This window comes from Balearica regulorum, chromosome 18 (genome assembly GCF_011004875.1).
Source record: "Balearica regulorum gibbericeps isolate bBalReg1 chromosome 18, bBalReg1.pri, whole genome shotgun sequence".
Taxonomy (NCBI): Eukaryota; Metazoa; Chordata; class Aves; order Gruiformes; family Gruidae; genus Balearica; species Balearica regulorum.
Genome location: NC_046201.1, coordinates 9942679 through 9967051, shown reverse-complemented (window position 1 = coordinate 9967051; position 24373 = coordinate 9942679). Strand labels below are relative to the sequence as shown.

The following is a 24373-nucleotide window of genomic DNA, read 5'->3' as shown; positions in this document are numbered from 1 at the left end:
TTTCAGTATCAAGATTTATTTAGGACAAGTCATGGTCATGCTCCATTTGAATACAAAGCACCAAAATCTAGGTAACTGAATATTATCCAAATATAATCCAGTTGAGACTGCTGCAAACAGATATATCCGTTATTCTAAGTGATAGCATAGCCCACGTCTGTCCATGTTCATTAGCTATAGTGGACAAACACAAGGTGCTGTGGCTGAGGCAAACTTACTGGAGAAGGCATAGCAAAAGTACTTCACAATGCATATCCCTTGCTGTAGCAGTCTCACAATAAAGTACTATAACCCAAGGTATCTAGCACTTGATATACTCAAGCCAATAATACCCCAAGACAATTTCCAAATTAATTTAATATTTCCAGTTACTTTTCCACAATCCCTCCAATTTAGTATTTTCTAAAAATCATCTAGAGACAAGATTGTCTCAGCACAACATTCAACTGAGAAGTAAAGCACTATGGCTGTGACCACACTAGGAACTTTTCCCATTGCTGAAAAGGCAGTAGCAATGAAAATTATTAGTTGCCAAAATCATATCAGGGAACTAAATAATGCTGTAGTTTCAAAAAGCGTGGCTAGAAACTCGTATTGTCAACAATGACAGACTTCTCAACTATAGATTTAAAAGCCAGAATCAAATCTTAGGCAAGTATTTCACTATGTATGAAGTTGCAACAAGGTCTTCCCATATATGTTAAAATTTCAGTAAAAGAAGGTGGAGGGGGAAAGACTTATTACAGTTAAGGGAAAAAACTTTATTGTCTTTTAAACTGGCACTTTAAAGAAAAGGTCTTTAAAAGCTTAAAATCAATTTTACTCCAAAAAGTCTTATAAAACAAAAGCTGACAAAAAAAGACAAGTATCAGTCGCTCTAAGTCAATAGTTAAAATACATACATTCCACCTAGCCACTAAAAGCTGCCCAGTTAAATGCCTTCCTCATCTTTTTTTTGAAGACTACTGTGGCAGACACATAATCTACTAGATTTTTACATTGCTACTATCTCAATAGGTTAGAATACTTGAATAGATCGAAGAAACGGTGGATTCAACTGAAAATAGTTTATTTTATGCACAGGGCCACCAATTTCCCTTGTAGTGGGAACACAGCACAGTATACTGCAGACAGATTTACTTGACGTACTGGCCCACTCCTGGGGTCTCCCACCAGTACAGGAAGTGAGGCTCTTCAGTGCAACAGGCAAGCGTAACGGCAAAAGAGAAGATGTACACCAGTGCCACCTACACAAGATGACTTTGAGTCGTACAAACAGTTCAAGAGTATCCTTTCAGAATAGCAAGGCAGCTCTTGTGTAGTTCAGTGAAGATTTCATCAGAAAAGCAAACAAGTTTTTCGTACCATTTCATCCAGTATACACACATTAAAAAAATAAGCATACTATACAAAGAACAGAAGCAATATAATTTAAACATGCCATCAAGCTATAAACCATATATACATAGAAACATATGCCTATACAAACAGAACAAGACCACTTTATTACAAGATAATTTCGTTGAAGTTTTTGGAAGAAATTATGACAGAGAAAGAAAATCAGACCAAAGGAGCTGGATGTTGCTTCTAGAAGTAATCTGTTCAGAAATTTCATGCAACCCCACTATCTTTCTTTAGCAGACATTTATTAAAGTTTCGGCTATACGTAGGTCTTCCCACAATTTCTGGACTCCCTTCCTGTACAGAGGTAGATTTCTGTAGATGTTCTGATATTGCACCATGTAAGTATAATGTTGTTATTACAACAAGGAACAACTAACAAAGGTTAATTTATGGGTATAATCTCATCGTGTGCATTCAGGTAGCACAGTAATCAAATCATTTGCACTTGAAAGAAAACATCCCTCAAAGTGAAATGTTTTGTTATTTAGGTGGAGGTCCAATTGAAAGCTGTAGTCCTACTAACAGCTTCACATTAAGAGAACTATCTCGTCATCAGGGTAACATACTTACTCTCCTTACAAACTCTCCTTTTGAACCTCTTATTTAGCAAATGCAGGAACTCGCCTTGACTTCACGGATGCCTTTATCCCATCCACTGTGTTCAAGTTAAATGCGGATTTCAAATATACACAGGTTTTTGCAGTATTAGATCTTACTCATACGAGCGGTTGTAATATTAAGAAATTTACAAGAAGATTCATTCAAACACTTCCTGAAATGACTTTAAAAGCCGATCCACACTTTCAGACTGGAAAAGGAGAGCTGAAACTTGGCTAGCTTCAAACAGCCATTAATTGTGAACAAGGTTGATGCTACTAGGAAAACCTGAATAAGTTTGGCAGTAGTTTCATTCTTGAATAACTAACCCTCTGACAACTCATGAAGTTGCAGAAAAGCTTGCATGCAAATACCACTTTAAGATGTCTGTTAAATGAAACCTCTACAGCATACTTAAAAAAAAAAAAAATTGCACCAAAATTCATGATGCCAATGTAGAATAACTTTGATGAGCTCACAAGCATTGCTAAATATTTTTTGAGAGGCACTCCATGAAGTTATTCTTACAGAAGTCTGACAACATGGAGATAAAGGAAAAAAACAATCTGGTATTCTCGATACCAAAACATGAGAGAATAAAAGTGCTCTAAGTCTGGCTCAGCACATCTAGCAGAGTTGTAGTACACGTGCTCACGTGACAGTGCATATGCATGTTTCACTCTCATAAAGAAGCCAGACAAAGTAAGCAGCACCACTCTTCCTAGCTGCAAGTTTCTAAGAAAACTTGAAAGAAAAGTTCTCTTTTTGTACCAACCAACCTATGTGGGACTATTTTTAATGAACGATTGCATTATAACCATTTAGCATTTGTTTCCCAAGTTCAGTTTATATGAAGCATTCTGTTCCTTACAAAATATTACATCAGTAAGGAATGGTGACTAGAATGGAACTGAGTAATTGTTAAAATATGGATAGAAGGCATACATAAATTCATTACACTTCTCCATATACACATTTGTCCCTGTAAAGGTTTTTTTTTGTTAGCAAGGCAAGTAAATCCCAAGTTACTTCACAGCAACTGCAAAAATAGTGTAATTCATGACTGTTTTCCCATGATGAAAGGGACTGCATACCTAGGAGTAAAATAATCTTGCCTTCTTGGGGGAGCCCATTTTGTGAAGGGAAGCCTTCACTTCAGAGAGTAGCTTCATCAGGAATTACACTCCCTGCACCTGGCAGAAAGTGCTTATGTACCTTGCAAGATCAAGTTTTTGAATAAAGAAATCCATTATATGCAGGAGATTACACACAGTAAAAGTTAAATGACAATGGCAGGAACCAGGGCTTTCGAAGACTTCTCTGTTTTTAAAAAGCAATGGTTCTTCACAAATAATCCGCAATTAGGAAGCGTCTCATTCATACACTCGGCTAGTGCATAGCATCTGCGATTGCATAGAATGTTTCCAGTGCTGAATCTGTAACTAACCTAAGCAAATCTTTTGCAAGTTTGATTCATTACCATTTGATATCCAGATTGCTTGCTGTTTGATTTACTGCGCTGTATTTGGTGTGCAAAGTTTCCTGGACCTTCTTAGAGTCCATGCCTTCCAGCCAGTCCTGGTACAGCTTTTGTACGTGCACGTTGGTTTCTGGAAGTCTAACAGGTATTGCAGCATACACTTCTTCCATCTGGTTAAGCAGTGCTTTATCTGGTTTTCCATCTTCAGTTTGGGCCTGACCTTTACCATTTAGGCACCCTTTGGGGGGGGGGAGAGAAGAGAAAATTTAGATTAACACTGAAATTTTTTTTCAAACTTCTCTAAAGAAAAAAGTTGTCTGTCTACATAAAGTATCCTCCGCATGCTGCTAGAATTGGTATTTACTTAAAGTGACTCCAGTATCAACAACATTTTAATGTAAATGAGGTTTACCATGTCAACGATCTTTCTCTGGCTTCTCCATGGTTTTACGATCTTAATTATGTTCCTCGTCTTTCCTTGCCCTTGACAACCACCATTTCAGAGTATTTCCTCTGAGGTTTGAAATAATCATAAGAACCATGCTATCTCTTATTTATAGGTCAGAAGAGAACAAATAACATTGTGGTTAATTTTAGAAAACTCAATCAATTTCTGAGCCAACCCTGCACATGTAATTGGTGTTCCAGACCATTCACTAAATAGTAAGCATTTTAGATTAAGAAGAGAATTAAGAGGGAATGAAATTAAGTGCCTGCCGGTAAGACAACCTTCCTTCGAGATTCAAGATACGTGTGTGGAACAACTGTGGATCCACAATTATTCTTACCTCCTGGGCAGGCAAGGACTTCTACAAAATGGTATAAAAACTTTCCTTTTTTCAACTTAAGAACCATGTTCTGGATATTTCTAAAGCCATAAGCTGCTGCAAAACGCAGCACTGTCTCACCATCCTTTTCAAGGGTAACTTCTTGAAAGTCCTTGTTTCTATAAAGATAGAAAGAGAACACTGTAAACCCCTGTACTACCAAAGGGATGATCCAACTGTGTCAGGTTATAATCAGATGCTCTGAAGAGAACAAAACCAGGGTAACGCAAGATTGTGAACTTTTCCAGTTTCTAAACAGAATTAAGTAGAAGTTGGGTGGAATTTTCAGAATAGAATTATACTTAATTTTTAAGGATAGGTTATTATTAAGTTTTATTAATAAAGTTGAAGCTAGCAGGAGCTAATTTATAGGAACAAATGTACAGTTTTATAGTATCTAACTGATCAGTGAACGATCCAGGTTAGCAGTAACTGCATTAGGGTTCACTGTAGCACCAACTAGCCTATCCTACATAACAAGGATACAAAACTCTAGCTTACTTTAATGCTTTGTAGGTGATTTCTTTGATATCCATGCCAAAAAGCTCCTTCGCAGCATGTTTAAAAATGTGCTCCAGGTAACCATCTGATCTCTTCCCATCATGCCTCACCACATCTCCCTCCTTTATTTCATCAAACCTTAGAAAACAACAGAACGATCAACTCTAAAATTTCATTCCTTCACTAAAGTAGTATGTTTTTCCCCTCCTCTGCCTCCCCCCCCCAAAGAGTTTTACAGAAGTGAGTGAAAACATATTGACATTTTTATTTATTACAATTTTTAAAAAACCCAACAAACTGTTAGGGACAGCAGTAAGATGGTGGAAAAAAATTTGAAAAAATTATAAAAGGATGCAAGGCTTTCCATGTTCAGAAACCTTAAGCAATAGTAATTTCTAAGAACACACATTCAGCACATCCTAAAGACTTGGTTAATGGCCATTCACTGCTCAGGCAACATTTTTTAGGGAAAAAAAGATAAAACATGTTTAGCCTCTGAGAATGTAAAAGTACTTCAGAAGTGACAAGGCTTTGCTCACAAACAATTCTCCTGCTCCAGGAACTGTTTGTCACAGTCTGTAACACTGTACTGCTAAAATAACACTGAATCAGTACAGTTACAACCAGGCTTTGTCCCTTTAAGATGAGTGCTACACTATAGTTCAGGAAAGGAAATCAGTGAGATGGTATCCAACGGGCATAGCATTCACCTGGAGGTTCATCTCTCCCTCTATTAAAAACAGAGCACTGGTGAGCACACGCGGCTGTCATACGAACTGCTGGTGATCGCCAAAGACTGCAGCTCTACAGGCTCACATTCCTTTCTGGCGAAGCAGAAATCAATAGGGGGGTGTGGTAATGCTAGTTTCAGGAAGATGTGTTAGTCTTCAGATCAGCAGACTGATTATGTCCTTTGCTCTTACATGTAAAAGCCTCTCTAGATACAGTCTAATTACCTTCTTCCCAGAACATCCAGAAATGACCTTTCCTGGCCTAAGCTGCTAGCAGCAGCCTGAGCACAATGTTCAACCACAAAACCAAAAAGAAAAATTACCACAACAAATACCTTACTAACAGAAAATACTGAAGTTGTAATAATGACAGAGAAGTACTTTAATCAGTAAAGAGCTGAGGTTTATGAATTTAGTATGTCTGTCCCCTCTATGGCATGCCATTGCATTTACTTAAGAAACTACTGCAATTTTTAATTTTTTTTAATAAACTTGGGTGATTTTGTTTCATGATATGTCTCCTAGTTTTAGCCAGCTGCTATTTGTTAGCATTCTCTAACTACAAAGGCAAGTTGAGAACTCAAATTGCTGCTGTGCTGGCACTTGTTTCAAGAGGAGGAGTTCAAATTACATAAATTTCTCTGCAAAATCTACTCTTAAGACCCCAGAAGAGCAAAAATTTCTATTATCAGGTCTCACAGCTTGAACCAGTATTATCAGATTAGTCCTTTGAAAAATTACCATTATTTTCAACATAAATTGATACAATAAACCAGGTATATTCTGAATAACAGCTTGTTCTTTCATTGTACAAGCTCATTAAGAAATTAATGGCCACATCTATATGATTACATCTGTAAGAACTTTATTTAATTCTCATTTTGTGTAGCAATCTCTGGTAGAAGTAATCATAGGAACTACACTACAAACACAGCTCAAACTGTTACCACTGTACCACTTAAATTTCTCCAGTCTAGACAAGGTCCGAACAGGATACTATAACTCAAAGTGAAAAGGATTTTAAAAATTTTCCAGAGCTTTCTATTTTGTGGAAGAAAGCATGTTTATTGGTCCATTACCACCACTTTGGAAAGATACCAAGTAACATCTGTCACACTTGAACAAAGATCAGTGAGCAGTGAGACCAGCCTTTGTAACTAAGCCTGAGAATTAAAACAACATGCATGCTGGTTTCTGAGCCAGTCATACAGTGAGTAAACAAAATCTCCTCAATGCTTTCTGTGATTTTCATGTAAAGCATGTTTCAATTTTACCTAATATTGAAAACCACTCCTTTCAGGATAAAAAAAAATAATTACCATTTCCTGAAAGGGTGCTACTTCTACTAATTCTACATGCAAATATTAGAGGAAGTGGAAATTTACTGTCAAGATGCTGCTCTGAATGAGGGAAGCACAGAACAGATGGTCAACCCCATGATTGCATCCCAGCATCTTTGTGTGAGGCCAGACAATTGGAGGGGGGAGATGAGACTGTTCAGCTTTAAACAAGCTCAAGCAGAGGAGAACTCTGAATGGGGTCAACATCCTGAGACAGTCACACTTACTAGCAAGTCCTGAACTTGATACAGTCAAATCTAGTATTACTGCATTAAAATACAAATAAGGAGCTACACAAACCTTCAAAAGTCATAAATTTTGAAGGAGTCACCAGATAGAGGTCATTACCTCAAATTCTATGCTTTGTATTTAGACAGTACATAGAGTTTTCTATTATCTATTTCATATTACTTTTATATATAGCAATGAACATCTAAGAGTACTTTGGGGTTTTTTGGCCACTATATAAAGGATGAGGCTTTAGTATACTCAGGCTTTGATAGAGGCTTTTTTCCTTTAAAAAGAAAAAACTCTTTTGAGAAGTTTTACGTTGAATATGCTCAAATGTGTTGTCGTTTGTCATCAAAATAAGGAAGTAATCCACAAAAAAACTACTTACAAACTATCTACAGCTACTTCAGTCACATCTTTCATAGACACATTCTTCTGTTCCATTATTTGGACAATTTCACCTGTAGGAAAACATATGACATTTTACTTCTAACACAAAGCAAAATGCACATGCTGTGCCTGTTTAAGAGATCAGTATCCCAACATCTGGATGTGCTTACAGTCACATTCTGCCATTCTTACTAGAGTCAGTTCCCTCCAGTAACTGAGGAGCCTGACACTTCCAGCCCTGAAGAAAAGGGCCTTCACCTTGCTCCAAGCTTTGCATAATGCTATCCTGAGCCTTTCTGTTCAGTGAAGTTTCAAAGACGCTTCTACACCACAAGGGAAAAAGGTGGATAGGCAATTTGGACGTTAAGCCTAAAGAGAAGAGCCACACCAAAGAGCCACTGGTGCCGAACATTTGGAATGATACATGTAATCCCAGTGGAGATTAATTAATGACCACGGACAAGCAAGACAATGATTTTTAATATGGATGTGCATAACTCTTACCTTTCTCAAGAAGCTGGGAAAAACAAATACATGAAACTTGTTTTCAGATGAATACCAACTTAGAAGGCAGGCATTTTTCGCTTTGCCTTCCCTATACAATACCTATACTACCAGTAGCACAAAACTCTGTACTTATTTTTAAAGCAGAAAAAAGCCAACCCTACAACTAAAGCAGACTTGGAAAAAAGCAGTGTCTGGCATAAAGGCTATTCTAACAATTGTGATTCACTTAAATCTTTATAAATAGTAAGTTTAAAGAAGATTTAACCTGATGTCAGAACACAATCAACTTCTTGCGAATTATACAAGGCAGTGTAGAAATCTTCCCGCAAAGCTTCCAGCTTTTTGTCGTAACAAGGCGCCACAATTACATGGAAAATTTTATCAGGAGACAAGTTCTGTGGAACACAGGAGAGAGCACATGTGAACATGAAGAGCAAAAGACAGCGTGAAGGATGAGAAGGATGAAAATAGTATCATAAACTCTATGCAGGTAATACTAGCAATGAAATTTAAAGACTGCTGCACACAGATGGAAGTGATTTGCCAGATGTTACAAAGCATCAGCAACAGACATCCAGAGTCAGTCTTCTGGCTGAAACTTTTACTTATTCCTTCAGACCACATTTTCTGTGGCTTTTGATTGCCTTAGAAAGTGAATGCAAGTCAGGACTTGGGAATTCTGTTTTCTAGCTGTCACTCATTCGCTTTCATCCACAGCAAGTCCATCAATATTTCTCCATCTATGTGAAGACAGCAATACTTTCCTCTATAATGTGGATGCAGTTACATTTAGGAATGACATGTAAAAAGAACAGCAACATTTTCAACAGACAAAACTGAGACAATTAAGGTTAGTTTCTAGGATACAGTGCTTTTATTGATCCCAGATAACAGGGCAATTTCTACATTATTCCCCTCTGCTCCTGTTTTGGTTGTGCTATAGAACTACACAGGCAGCATTTAACAAGAATCTCTTTAGCTACCCTGTATTTAGTTTTATCCATAAATATCTAACTCCGTGTTGCACTTGGGAGCACAAGGATTGCTGCCAGCTCACACTGCTTTGCATGAAATGAGGCTCTTTGTACATTCTTCTTATCGTGGGCACTTGTATAGCAGCAGAGCACCATTTATTCTTCAAGTAAAGGACAAACAATTCAGGAAGATGCTTTATCACTTTATAATATACTAAGATCTGTATTTCAGTATTAAAACCTACTAGTCCATCTTTTTATAAGAGTAAAATGGTAAAAATAAATCACAGTTACTTACCTGCTGCCTGGCAAAGTAGCCCTTCACCAGGGAGCCCATGATCTGCTGTGGAGACTTTGCAGTGCAAATGTGAGAGGTCACAAGATTGGTAAGTACCCTTTCAGCATACCGGATCCAACCTAGAATGACAGAAAATCAATGTTAGATAGTGAAGCAGCACATAAGCATGGCAAAGTGGCAGCAGTTATAGAACAGCTCTTAAAAGTGAGGGCACCTTCACAGTAGGTAGGACATTTCTGTGTAGGCTGGAAGCCCCACCTTGGGAACTGTAGGAAACCTCAAGGCTCTGGTAATAATGCTTTACAGTTGGCTAGCAATAATTCACTGTGTCATTAATTCCAGGCCTAGAAGTCACCATGAACCTCATGACCTATTACAGCCTTTCTAATACGCAGATTTAACACAGCCCAAAGAACAGGACCCCAGCCAACAAAGAGTAAGTTGACTTTCTAGACCTCAGCCCTCAGATCACCAGATACTACAACAAATGTACTCTGTTCAGCTGCTTAACTGTAACCTTCTGTTTCCTGAGATTTAATATCCACATACCCAGCTTGCCACCTCTAGAACAGAAGAGTCACATGAAAGCATTATCACAAGATGCACATGGATTAAGCCTGGAAAAAAATGGCTTCTTTTACTATTGTTAGAGTAGCCACACCTTCTTTAGAAACACCCACACACTCAACTACACACAAGAGTAATCAACTGAAATCTCTCTGTATTCAACATTCTGTCTTAACTTTCTCAAAGTCCCCCTCCTTTTCACCAGGCTCCTTCAGCATTTAGCTATGACAGGCTATGTATATCCACACCACCCCACAGCAGTTCTATTATTCCCTACCTTCCAAAACAGGAACTGACAAATGAGCAGATTAAGATATTTAGGGTGTGCAATTCTTTGTTAGGCACTGTTACTCTTACTGAAAACAACAGCCTGGAATCTTTCACGGCAAGGATTCAGAAGTTTTTCCTTCAGCTACATGAACTGAGAACCAGATACCTAAATTGTACAGAAGTGTTAGACCCTGCCTTCTAGGGAAGCGTGTTGCTTTTGGTGCTAAGAAATAGTGAAAAATAGAAAACTTAAGTCTTTTATCTTCAAACAGATTAGTGTTTACATAAAAGAGAAAAATTGCTGTGAAGTACGTGCTGCCCAGGAAAGGTAAAACCTGCAGGTTAACTCTTATTAACTATAATTCCACATTACCAGGTGTTACACAAATGTGCAAGTCAGGATGCTGCCACAAAGGCCAACAACAGAACTGGAGTTCAGTGGTATTCAGATGATTTGGCACTGCATGGCAGAGAAGTGGTTTTCCCAGTGTAATAAAATTTTACTGATAAAAATGAGAAAGTATAAGTATCGGGGAAACATGAGGATCCTCCAGTTGTTTAATATTCCCAATTCTTGTTTAAGTACAGACTTTGAGATTAGCAGATACTGGTCTCCATGGAAAATCTCAAAGATATTGTCAACGAGCATTCGTTTCAGTTGTAGAAAAGGCTAGGGACTGTAGCTTTACATGTCAGGACCTTGCTGGATTGCTAGACTCTGTATAGAAAGTTTGCTTAATATCCAACTTCAACCAGGACTTCAAGACATTACCTGCAACAAAGGACTTAATTTATTGGTGCTTGTTACAAAGGCCATATTAGCATATTGTGCACGATACATATATCCTATTTCTCAAATGGCTCTAGTATCAAGTGTCAAAATAGAACAAAACCTACTTCAAACAAAAAAAGCAGTTTTTAAAAACATTCTGCCTTGTACTTTAGCAGCATTTCTGAAAGGTATTTCCCTTATACTGCAACTAAGACTACCATTAATCACCAGAGCATTCCCACTATGAGGCTAGTTTTCAGAACTGGAATGTTTTAGATATTGTAGTCATGAATTGTAAGAAAATTTCACTAAGTCCCAAGAGACTTCTGGCAGTATCACCCAAAGCAATTTCTTAAATTGTTTTTTCCCTTGCAGTAGATGGAACAAGTGTCTTAGTAGTTCCAGCTCCGCAATGACCACATTAGTCACTGTTTAATCATACAAGCAGCCTTGGTGAATGAGCCACACGAGGTGTTTATCTGCACTTCACAAACGCACTAGTTGCTTCTGCCTACTCATCAGCAGGGCTGAATTCCAGACCCACAGTTACAGGAAGCCTAAGATACCTTATATCAATGTACATCTGTACCCATACAGTCCTATGCCCTTCAGAAATTCATTCAGATTCTGGGCCATTTGGTGGCTTGCATTAGCATCAAAGAACAACAAGAAACCCCTGCAAATCACCATATAAATTCTTACAGATGTACCTCAGAACATGTTATTTTTAGTGGTTTATTGTGAGTAGATCACAAAGATGCACGCTGTAAATATCTATACATCAGTATAAAGTGCAGAAAAACTAAGAAAACTTTTGCTATGGTAAAACCCCACTCCTGTAAAAGGAAATTAGTTTAGTTGACTGGGACAAAAGCATTTGAATTCTCAATAGTTATGCTCTTCCTACTTATGCTGTAAGCCTGCCTCCTTGACACGTTCTAGGAGTTCACAGAGGTTGGCAATGCATTAAAAATGCTGACTGGTTCCCAGAGCAAGCGCTTCATGTTGCTTACCAGTTTGGTAAATTAAGGAAGAGAACTGACTATTTATAGGATATTAGATATACAATCAGTAGTTACACTGTTGTACTTTCAACAGGGACCCCCCCTAACCCCCCAAATTATCTCATTTTCTTTAAAAAGAGCAGTAGGAGGAGGTAAGAACAATTAAGATAGAAACAATAAAACGCCCTGTTGTCAGGTTCTGAGACTATAGGGGCTATGCTCTTCTGTTCATGGTAGATTTTATACCACAGACCACTCCTGCAGAGGGTGGTACTTCTGGGGGAAGTTTTAGCCAAAGATAAATAAGAGTAAGGCAGTTTTACTTGAGTTCACGTTGACCTTATATCTACAGAGCTATATAAAAAACTTTTTGTGATAAACACACCCAGTAAGCAACATTTCTGGGACAAATTTATATAGTCTGGGAGTAGAGAGAGGGAGAATGAGGAACAGAAAATGCACTCAAAGTCAGGAAACATAGTGAGCAACCTTTAAAGGTGACCAATCATGACTTCCCACACACCACCACCACCCCCCCCCTCCCCATAATTGCTGTCAATAGGAATGAAATACCATATGCTTTCAGAATGGGTCTACAGCGATATTTTGGTTCGGTTTTCCAGAAATGGAAAGCACCCATGCTTCTGCTAACATCTACACCACAGCAGACAGCTAACTGGTGCTGAAAACAGAAACAATCTTTTGTAGAACAGACAAGGACAAGAAGAGTGCTCCCCTAAGTATTTCAGAATACTTCCAATGAGAGCAGCAGATAATCTGAGCTCTGTTTCTAGATGAAGAAAATGAAAATTATCTCGGAAGTAGTTCTAAAAGAAATCCTCAGGTTTTGAATTTTAAATAGACCATGTGCAACAAGACAAATGGGGGTTGTTTCAACTTCACAGGTCTTACATGGGGGAAAAAAAAGCAACATATAGTGTGTCTGCTCCCAAAGATATGAGGTAACACTAAGATAACAAAAAGAGACTTTTAACACATATATGTAATTCCTAAAGTGTAACCCAGATACTTCCACTACAGAATACAAAGAACAAAAAAAAGTGCAAGTATAATTCAAATAGCAGTATTTAAACTTTAAATCAGTGACAACAGTAGATTCTGGGGATCACCAAACACAACTCTAACTCACTCTCTTGTCACTGTAACATTTCTCTGAAGAGTGCAATCCACAAGTTATTTCAAAGCTAGAAAGAAATACTTTTGTATTTTTATTAGCCTTTGAAAAACACCACCATACTTTAGGGTGGAGTAGAGGCAGGAGTTAGGCAAAGGAGTTATTTTAACTCCTTTTTGATACTTCTTTTTTAGGAACGTGACTTATCATACTTAAACTGAATGATGGTGGGCTAACAAATGCAAAAAGTAAACAACGACTGAATGTTCTGCAGCTTTTCAGTTGTGTTAAGCGCAGGTTCTTTTCATAACAGAACAAGTTCTCAGGTGCAAAATTCTCAGAAGTGAGACATTGAGTGAGTCAAGTCTGTGACATTTCAAGTGGGAATTATTTTTAAGTGTTAGACATAATCATCTCACAGTCATTAAGAGTAATGCCACTTGCTACTTTCTCCTAGGCTTAAGTGGCAAGTTCAAAACTTTGCTTAAGATAACACAGGTTGTGGTTTAATGATATCATTTATCAAAGTTCCTTGAAGATTTTTTTCAATAAGGAAATGCCATGTTAAACTTTGTGGTCTGGACATGCAAGCAGCAGCCACTAACTCCTCAATTCCAGTTCTGATTAATTTCTCCTAAGGTCTTACACAAAGCACTAAAACCCACAGTGCTTCTCTACCCAATTTCATTATCCAGAGGTTCATACATCATCTATGCTTCTTTAATAGAAGTGATGAGAAATACAACTGACTAATGAATACCACGTATAAACACTAGCACAGGAAAGGAAAAGCTCAGGTTCTTTGTATAATCAGAGGCTGTGGACTACAGCAAGGCTGGTTTAAGCGCAACAATAGAATTTACACTCCTCACTTTATACAGAGTTCCAACAGAAGACAACTCTAAGATGCAGGTAGGGAATTTACTGCAACCTTTGTATTTGACTGTGTAAGGCCCTACAATGAATTACCACATGCCTTATCCAGTTCACACCCGATGGTTCACATTTATGGCTGTGGCTTTTCTATATGGGAAAGCTGATGATGCCTGTTGGAAACAAATTCTGCTCTCCCAACAGCCCGTGAAAAAACAGGCCCGTGCAGCAAGGCACTGAAACACACTAAGGATTATCAGCGCGACTAGAAACAAGTAGTGTGTGTGATATTTGGTATCTCTCAAAAGCAAAGCCAAAATGCTGTAAGTTATCTAAGGCTCCCAAATGAAACCACCCTTTCCTTAGTTCCCTGGTAGTTCCAAGGAGACTAGGCTGAAGTGCAGGAAGGTTGGAGAAATCAGTTCTCACCGGGGCAAGCAGAGGCAAACATTGGTAAGGCATGCTCCTCCTGGTTCCTCCGTTGATACCGCTGCACAAATTCCCTCTGGCTCTCCAGGATACTGAAATCAGCAGCTATAGTGGTGTCAAATACATAATGCACCCCTATGACAGAAAGCAGTAAGGAAAGTGAATTACTAGAATGATTTCCATCTCACAGGCTTCTTTCCAAGTTCCAGGTCTACAGAGGATCAGTAAGTATATTCTTTTCCCTCTCCAAACTTTCACAAATAGTAGAGTCAAAAATAAAAGCCACACATTGAAAAACTATCTTCTATGTTATGAATTTTAAAGGACCATCAACTTGCTAATGCTGACTAGCAACACGTCAAATAGTGGCCTGCTTCCTTATGAGAAGCTTGCCATTCTGCATATATTTGCTTTTTGTTTAATTGAATGGGATTTTGCGACTCCTGGGCTATATGCAGTGACTCCCGAAAAGCAGCATTCTTTTCAAGACATGCTGAAGTCATGTATCATTCTCCACAGAAAAAAAAAAAAATACATCCAGTTAAGAGGCATATCTTCCATCGCTGAAGTTGTCTGCAAAGGTGCACGAGCCTATCACCAACATAGCAGAGACCTTCTGTCTGCTTATTTAGCAACATACTCCCTATATGCCTACGTACTACGGAGTGCGTCCCCGCAGCAAGTGAGGTGTAGATAATTAACGCATTCTAAGAAAACTGGGGCCCACCAGAACTTCGCATTCCTTTTAGATTAAGAAAATACACTGGGTACAGAGATGCATAAAGACTATGAAACATGCAAAAAATGTAATGGAAGAAACAGTTTAAAGGTTTATTACTATCCTTTTCATTCCTCCCTCTCATACATCAAAAGCACCCAAAACTATAGGCATAGGTTTTCTTATTGTTTAAATAAAACTTTGTATATGTAGCACAAAGGGCAAAGGAAATATAGCTTTAACATAAAATAGGCAGATTCAGCAGTTCTTGTATGTAATTTCAAGTTACAGAAAAAACAGAACTGAGAATCTTCTAGAGATATAATGTGTCAAAAGGACTGGAAGGCATTTAGGATAACAATTCCCTCCTCCCTCGAGTTACAAAATAAGGGGAAATCTTATTGAAGCACATGACCAAATCCTCCCCGATTTCTTGGTAGTGACAGTTTTGAAGACAGCTCTGTAGTGTCCTTCTATTCTGTGACCTTTACTATCAGTGTGGTAGCACCTCCACCAATCCATTTCTGAAACTGGTCTGTCATACTGGTGCACTGTCATTAATATCTCAGAGTGCACATTTCAAACTCTAAACCAGATTGTGCAATGGCACTTTATGACTGTATAACAAACAATTCTGCTGAAGAAGCAAAAAACTTAAAATAATCTCCCATTTCTGCTTCACCATCGTAACAAACCCAAACTTACCGAGACTTTTGAGGAAACCACAGAGTCTCTTGGCTGCATCATTCACAGAGATACTGAATTTAGCAGCAAAATAAGGCAATGACTGGGGGCATATAGACACTGCCAACACTTTGTGTTTTGAGGTATCACATTTCTGGTAAACAAAACAAAAACAAAGAAAAAAAGGTACGCAATTACAACAAGGTACGGCTCCCTACTTTCCTTCCCTTTTCCACTCCTGGAGTTATTCCTCCATGTCCTATGCTTCAGTGGGACATATCATTAAAACTCCTATGAAACAACTATCAAGTTTCCTGAGGGCAGGACGGGATGTCCTGTCGGTGCTCATCTCTAATCACCTGTAGATGTTTCTTTTATATAACTCGGGGAAATCCATCCCTCCTAGGACAATTCTGTGGTTGGTCTCCTAATGGCATAAGAAAAGTTAAGACATTCAGCACCTATGACAGTCCAGCAATATGAAACATTCTAGCAAGTATGAAAAAACCTCTGTATGTTTAAACATTAATAAATAAACTAATGTTTACAGGAGTATGGGCATTTTAAGTTACAAACCCAACCCAGCAAATTACAGATCCAACCCTTTGTTAAGGCTCCTGTGTCAGTCAGTGAAGTTGTTGAGGAAAACCGGCAAGGTAGGACCCTCAACAAATCAGTGTTTGTAGGCACTGAAGAACCCTTGGAAAATACCCAAGATGGCATGCAATTGTAAAGCACTGATGACAGAGACGTCTGTTTGAAGATGAACCTTGTGTTTTAGTTGGGGCATTTTCCATATCAGTGGAACCCTTGAAAGACAAACCAGGACTATGCCACAGACAAATCCCACCCTACAAAGGTTAGAGAGCATAGCTTGTACCCTAAATGCTGCACAACGACCCTTCAAACAGAGCTCGTGACTGCCTGGAAAGCACCTCTCTTGCTCACTGTCCTCTTTTGGACCCCTGAAGTTCTGATCAAGGCACCTGGCTGCCTCCCTGTTGTGGACTTCAAGCTCTCTTAATAGGACCCATGTGACCCAAAAGATTCCCTCTCCCCCCGCTTTCTTCTCTTTTTCTTATGTACAACAACATTATACTGTATGGAGAGTTAAACTAGTTCCAAGCAAATTGAATCACTATGTAATGGATCCTCTTATTTATGACACTTATGTGCAGATTAAGAAAAAGCATCAATTCTGGTAGCTGTTGCATACCAAGTAAGGACACAAAAGTCTGGAGCAGAACTAAAATAATTAATTCAGTATCAAGATCTAAAGATCTGAGCACCACACATAGCAACTAGCTTCCAGGAAATCCAGATCTCAGCAGAAAATAAGACAGCAATAGAACACATTTGTAAGTTTTGCTAAGAATGCGGGCAAAAAATTCTGGTCCAAATATAGTCAGCTCAAATATACATTAAAAGCAATTCTACTTCAAAACCATGCCTTGATAACTTTGTATTATGCGGATACATTGGCATCAAAAGCATCCAGAACAGTCCTAGTAACGAAGGTATGAGTATTTATAAACACTGAATCACAGACTAATTTGTTATTACAGTAATGAGGTAGTTACATTTTCCAAAGATTTGACTTCTGCAGGTGCAGTAACGTTCCCCTAGTATTTATGTTAAGTGCCACGATCTTGCATCTCTAGTGCAAAATTAGTTAAAAATGCTTTAATGTTCATCTTGCCTGAAGTTTTCACTTCCTCTTTGGACAAAGTATATCCTGATAAATCTTCACATTATCTGCCTTGGCAAACCAAGCTGCTTAGTCATTCTGTAATTTCCTCCTCCTCACAGAAAACAGCATGCTAGTGTTTGTGTCACTTTACCTTGTTAAGGTTAAGAATACGAAAGAGCTCCTTCTGATTCTGTTGGAAAACTCTGGCTCCTTCTTCTGATGTCATACAATTATCACAAGCTAGGCAGTCACTAAGGAGAATTTTAGCATTAGCCAATGTATGAAACTCATTTTTCTGCAGGGAAAAAAAAAAAGTAAACAAGTATTTAATAATGATCAACCAATTTTCAAGACCCCTGCAATAACCCAGCTGAAGAGCAAACATGCTCTCAGTGTTTTATTTAAAACAAGACAATCCACAACACTTGCATAACATCCAAGATTATTTAGAAGTAATCAAAATCATTTGTTCCATCCTTCTTCATGGCTCTGCTATTATTACTGTGAAACTGCAAAATGTTTAAGTGTAAACACAGATCTAAATTTAGCCTGTAGTCTATGTTCTAGTAACTCGATTTGCATTGCATTTCAGAGCTGACAGTCCCCATCAACTTACCAAGCAACCAAGAAAACTTTTACTTGAACTACTAAACCTCTTTAACAGCCAGGTGCCTCTCTAACAGCACGATGGCTTTGGCTTTTCACCACGAGGTAAACCAAACAGAACGCAGTCCTACAATTATGTTGACCATATACTGTAAGATCAGGAGTTTCACACTTCTGGCTACAATACCGTTGGCAGCTCATCTGTAGGAAGACGGAATACTTAGATAGAAGCGCAACATAACCAGACTACTTGCAAAAAAAGGGAACAAAAATCCCTCAATTAAGATCCCATTTCCAGGGAAACAGATAGCTAATATAAAAAAAATAACACTTTTGTGCATTTGTACTCTCAAAACCCCTCTATTCTCCTTGCAAGCCCTGCCTCTGTTTTGAAGACTTGATGTAAGATTTTTGACACTCAAAAAAATTTTTTCAGAACTTCAATTTTGGGTTTGTGGTTGCATAGTAAGGCTTTTTTTAAAAATTTCATCATTTTAAAAGATTCTTGATTCACTTGTTATGAGATGTCTAGAAGTGATCATAATTGCTTACAACTGCTTGTTGATTAGTGTTATATTTAGTACCTGAAAGTTCTCTACTTATAACCTCCTTTGGGGTAGACAACAAAAAAAATACAAATAAGAGTATATCACAGTTTTTAGAAGGAATATTACCTCTTCAAAACCATCATTTGAACTCAATGCATCAACAGATGTACTTTGTGTATCATCATTTTTCTGTTTTTTACTGCATTCCTAAAACAAAAAAAATACATGTTCACCGTTCAGTAAAAACATCTTTGCAGAACCGTCTGTATCATTAAAACCAAATCTAGTTATTTTACAGTTTTTTGGCAGTATGAGATCTAGATCCTTACACGCAATGCTTTGTTTTCAAAGCGCTTTGCTACGGTGGAAATAATTCCTCAGAAATTCACTTGCTTTATTTTTACAGTTCTGAGCGGTTTTCTTTAATCCCGAGAGGAAGATCAAACCGAGCACGGGAGAAGCTGTGTGCCCACGTCGCGACCGTGTGTCCCGACGATAACGCTGCTCAGTACCTTGCCGGGAGCTCCCGCCCTCCGGGCGCTATCACCGCGGGGCTGCGGTGCAGGTGCTGGAGAGGCCGGTGACCTTGGAGCCAGCAGCCAAACGCCGCTCCGCCTCACGGGGCAAACCGGGACGCCACCGCCTCGCCGGGGGAAGGGGCAACGGGACCTCCACGGGTTTGCCCGCCCCCCCGAGGCGACGTCCCCCGGCTGAGGGGCGCGGACAGGGCCCAGCCGGCCCCGCCGCCGCCGCACTCACCTTTTTGGTGCAGTTCTCGCACTTCATTTGCGATCCTGCCGGCGCACCCCGGCCCTGACGCGACTGCCGAGCGCTCCTCGCCGCCGGGGCTGCAGGACAGGGGCAGAGCGGGGCAAGCCGGTGAGCCCCCGCGCACAAGCAGCGGCCGCTGCCAGCCCTCCTTCCTCCGTTCGTTCGTTCCCTCCCGTCCCCGTCGCCCTTTGTTACCGTGCCCGCCTCCTGCCCCTCTTATCGCCCCCGCCGGGCGGTCCCCGCAGCCATGCTGCCCCGCCGTCGAGGCGGGCCGCCAGCCCGCAGCCAATACGGCCCCCGGGGCGGGGGCGGCCCCGCCGCGCCCCTCACGTGCTCCGCAATTTCCTAGGCTGTAATTAAGCAACAAACGGCGCCGTCCCTCCCCCGCGGGCTCCCATCGCCCCAGCCCGTTACGCGGAGCGAGGGGGCACCGAGGATTTTTTTAGGGTAAAAATCGCTCGGCGACAGAAACGGGCCCCCGCGGGGAAAGGTGCCCTCGGCAAGCGCGGAGGCAGTCCCGCAGCACGGCCTTGTTTCCGCAAGCAGAGCGGGGCTCCCCCACCCACAGCCCGGGCAGCTCTGCCGCCGCACCCCCTCACCGCCACCGCCACAGAGGTGAGGGGAGAGCGGGCGGGCGGCCACGAGCTGCAGCTAGTCCGCTCCACGGGGGGGGGGGGGGGGACGACGACACACAGACAAAACCCTACAAACCAACCCTAAAACAACCCAAAAAGGGAGCGGAAGGACGACGAACCGGGCACCGTACCTCGCCGCCGCGGTGAGTTGCGTCCCCGGCAGGAGGAGGCGGGGGCGGGCCGCCGAGGCTGGCCGCAGCGGCAGGCGGGGCAGGCAGCGCCTCTCCCACCGCCGTGTCGCCGGCAGGTTCCCGGCTGGGCCCGCCGCCTCCCCGCCCCCCCCCCCCCCCCCGCGGCGGGGCTCATTGTGGACCTGAGCGTCGTCACGTAGCCGCCGCCGGCAGCGCGCCTCCGCGCGTCCCCGCCGCGGGGCGGGCAGGGAGGGAGCCTGCTGCGCGCTGGCGCTGCGCGTCCGCCTGTGCCGTGTGTCTCCCCCGACCCCGGCCGTTAAATCCGACCCCGGTAGGAAAACGGGGAGCGGGCACGTGTGACCCGCCGGGCACCGGCCCGGGAGCGGCCCCGCGGGGCCAGCCGAGCACGCCAGCGGCACCTCCTGCCGCGCTGCCAGGCTGCACAGCCGGCGGTGATGGGCGGCGGCCGCCCAGCCCAGCCCAGCCTCTCTGAGGGTATCGGGTCATGCGACTGAGGGCAGGTCGGTGCCGCTTTTCCCAAAGGTTTCCTGCGTCGCGTATTTTTAAAACCATACTCTGCAGCTGGGGGGGGGGGGGGGGTGGTTCCCGATTTTTGTTTTCTCTCAGTCCCTTTTAAACGAACCACCACCATGGAAGTTAGTAAATACAACATGATTGCTATTTTATTTAACTAATATAATCTCCCCTTTCTGTAACAAAATACAAGTAGTAGTCATCCTGTTCCCAGGAGGTATCACAGATCCCTATATATAGCATTATTGAACATAGATATCAGCCTTCCACAACCTCATAGGCCCCAAAGTATCAATTAAGATACTTATGACTCATGTCAGAGCAGTTGTCTTTCTAAACCTCAGGTTGTAACGTTTCAACAGAAAGGTTCAATTCACATTTTGCTCCTCTTAACCACCCCCCATTTGAACAGACATGTATAAGCATATACCTACAGCTGCACAGAGAAGTTTAAAATGACATTTTAGAAATTAAACCACAGAACTTCCAACAAAGAAGCAATTTCCTGTCTAAACAGCAACTTTCATTTATCAAGCGCGCTGGGTAAACCCCCTCCCATTACAAGGTCGAATGCTTTAATCCTCAGACAACGATTCTGTTGAGCACAAATGCAATGCTGTACAGGAACCAGACACAGCCTTGGCTGCAGAAGTTTGTCACCCAGCAACAGAACTCTCAAAAAAAAAAAGCTTTTTTTTTTTTTTTTTTTTTACATTCTGCTCTGGGATTACCTTTAAAACAGTGATTTGTGAAATCCTTAACAGCCAAACTCACAAACATTTGCTTCTCTGGATTGTGATGTCTTTTACAGATAGTTGCAGTGAAACAAATACTTAATTTGCAGACTATAGGTGACTTACCATTGAGGTCAAGGAAATCAGGAATTCCTTAGCTTTACCATAATGAAAGCAAAGACAAACGCTTTCTTATTGTCCATTTAAAGAAAAATAAGCTGATACTGCTTTACATATACCCTGGAAAAATATCACTGATCCTAGCTTGAGGTGAAAATTGTAATAGCTTTGGTTTTCATTTTCTGTGCTTCTGCTATCTTCATTCAAACTGCTTTCAGATTCCATCTTAGTGTATTAACACAAGGTTTTTTTAAAAGCACTACAATCACTGTAGAGCAACTTAAGAATTTGCATTTCCTACAGAATTGCTGGAACGCAATTGCTCCCTGCTGACATCTTGCTCCCTGTTCCTTTGGATGAATATTTTCATACTGAAAAGCTGTGCCAATCTCGCAATTTATTCTACAAGGATACAATAGCCATAGTTGCATTGACAAATATAGTGATAGCACAGAGGAAAGTTCTAAATTAGGAATGTGTTGAGATTTGCACTTAAAGGCATCACTAAAATCCTTCTGTTTCACACTTTGATGATTATGCTTACATTTATTATCCAAACTTGATATAGTGATTCTTCCAAAGACATGACAGTTTTGGATACTCCTGTAACTGCACAGACAATATTTAAAATATTTTTTATTTCCCCCTATATTTCTTTATATTCACAATTAAACATAACTACACAAGTTGAAATATTTACAGAAACACTGGCACACTGAGAACTTCTTAAGCATATCTACTTCATCCTCTGGCTTAGGAATAACCTGCACTGAATTAATTTCAATTTAAGAATTCAAACACAAAAAAGAGCAGAAACTTGTACAAACTGAAGAGCGTGCAAGGAATCAATGTTTCAATGCATCGTGTAAGATTCTAGTTGTGTAATCATTAGATAATTAGATGTCCCATTTATTTTATTGCCAAGAGCAATTTCTGCTTTCCATTAGCTATTTATGCCATTTCCCCACAGAACATCAGATCAATTACCATCAGCACCATGCCTGACAACCTGAAAAAAGAAAGCACCACCCTGTTTTAATCTGCCCCAGAGGAGGTAACGGTTACTACCTTTGCAACCACTGCAAAGCTACTTAAAAAAAAACCCACAACAAACCCTCACAAATATAAAAGCTTTCCTATGTCAACAGTAGGCAGCACTTAAGATCATGACTTGCTTTTATGGCCTCTCTTGATATATTTGGCCTCCATTGCTCCATTTAAACCTGCGCCTAAGCATTTACACCAAGAATGAAATAGAAAACAAAATATTTCTCAATGAAAACAGTATGCTGCAAGCAACTTCAGAAAGCTTTAAAGACTGGTGCTTTATGCATCAGACCTGCAAGACATTGCAAGCTGTAAATGCCTCCTCAAGTTCGTGACAGCATATGCCACTCAGCAGCTGTCAGAATTAGGCAATAAATCTTCATTACAGCTGGTAAACATGTATTCCATGGAATCATTACTCCCCGGGCTTTATACACACTGTTCCCATAGAGGTCAGTGGGGCACCACACAGAGCTCAATGGGATGATCTCATTTATAACAGGGACTTAAAGCCACTGCAGTCCAGCTGCAAAACAACACTGCTGTGGTGACCGTTTCCAACCATGTGTTTAAAATCAAGCACACTAGGAATTTTATCCAAGCACATTAATAAGATCACATGCTTCTTGCACTGCTAAATTTCTAAGACCTCAGGGGGAAAATAAGTTAAAGGGCTAGAAAAGCATATTTAAGAAAATGGTCTGAAATTAGGAAAAAGGACCAGAAATATAGGTGGTGTCAAACTAATGCAAAATAAAGGCCAGTTCTGTTATATCTGCATGTTCTTGTATTTAGCTCAATGACTTACAAGTTGCAACTGTATTTTCTATACAATGCCCTACAAAAAATCTATTTTTATATTATGAAGCAAGAAGTCTACAAATAGTCAGTTAGATATTTCTGAATGTTTCTTCTGGCAAACAGTTTTTCTTTCTGCAGCAGCATGTTTTGGAATTCATGCTGTTCTTTAAGTCTAAGATCAGGCTTCTAAAATGTGTTTCTTCTTCCTTTTTTTATTGGTAGGCATAACGCCACTTACCTACTTCAAAGTGCTGGTGTAAAATCCCCATGTGATTGCAGAAGAAAAATGTAAGAATCTTTAATCAATACCAGAAGCTTACAAGGATCCTTGCCATATTCCGGTTTGGACTAGTGCTCATGTGGTATTTCCCATAGTTGAAATAATTTCTCTTTAACTTCATAATTAAATTAAGTCATATCAGGTTATCCTACTGTGGTCTTTGCAGAACTGGAGACTATATAGTTGCTAGTATTTTTGCAGAGAGTAACACAAGAATGCTGTGTGGTTTATATTGAGTGGAAGGAACAGATGAGTTTCTTATTTCACTCTAGACACAAAAATCTTTTGTCTTGTATCACTCAAAATGGCTTAACACTTAGTTTATGGAGAAACTGGTTGCTTATAAATGCTGACAACTGCTTATACATAAATTTCTTCTCAGAGGACTCAGTCAGCTGCTTGTTTGGGGTGAGAACACGTGATACTTATTACTTCCCATTTTCCATCTAAATCCAGCAGCTGGTACCTCATGACTCACAAGCATCCCAATTCATTCTTGCAATTACTCATAGCCTTTTCCCATTAAGATAGTGACACAAAAATTACAGATCAGTTTGTATTTTCTACCACTTGCAGTCAGTTAAGTCTAAATTGTGGAGTCTGAGGGTTTTTTCCCCTGTCTTCAAATAGTAGTTTTTGTAACAGTCCAGAGTGAACTGTCTGATCAAAATGTCAATTACTGTTCACCAACAATGATGTTCAGGAGCAGCTGAACAAACTTCCACCATGTTATACCCTTGAGCA

The 24373-nt window shown here is 40.3% G+C and overlaps 1 protein-coding gene across 3 annotated transcripts; it reads right to left on the bottom strand.

Annotated features, from left to right (window-relative positions):
• NARF (nuclear prelamin A recognition factor) lies at positions 1 to 20276 on the bottom strand. 3 transcript variants are annotated; one of them, XM_075770273.1, is made up of 12 exons: positions 20102 to 20276; positions 19336 to 19424; positions 18703 to 18783; positions 17574 to 17717; positions 15754 to 15886; positions 14331 to 14465; positions 9281 to 9399; positions 8274 to 8403; positions 7500 to 7572; positions 4810 to 4947; positions 4270 to 4427; positions 1 to 3719 (listed from the first exon to the last, which is right to left on the bottom strand). In XM_075770273.1, exons 2-12 carry the CDS (start codon positions 19360 to 19362, stop codon positions 3478 to 3480), a joined length of 1380 nt encoding a protein of 459 aa, XP_075626388.1. In that variant the 5' UTR covers positions 19363 to 19424; positions 20102 to 20276; the 3' UTR covers positions 1 to 3477. The 3 variants fall into 3 exon arrangements, with proteins under 3 accessions (XP_075626388.1, XP_075626389.1, XP_075626390.1); XM_075770274.1 differs by having other exon boundaries at positions 20114 to 20276; XM_075770275.1 differs by lacking the exon at positions 20102 to 20276 and adding an exon at positions 19548 to 19605.
• Positions 20277 to 24373: the final 4097 nt, after the last annotated feature.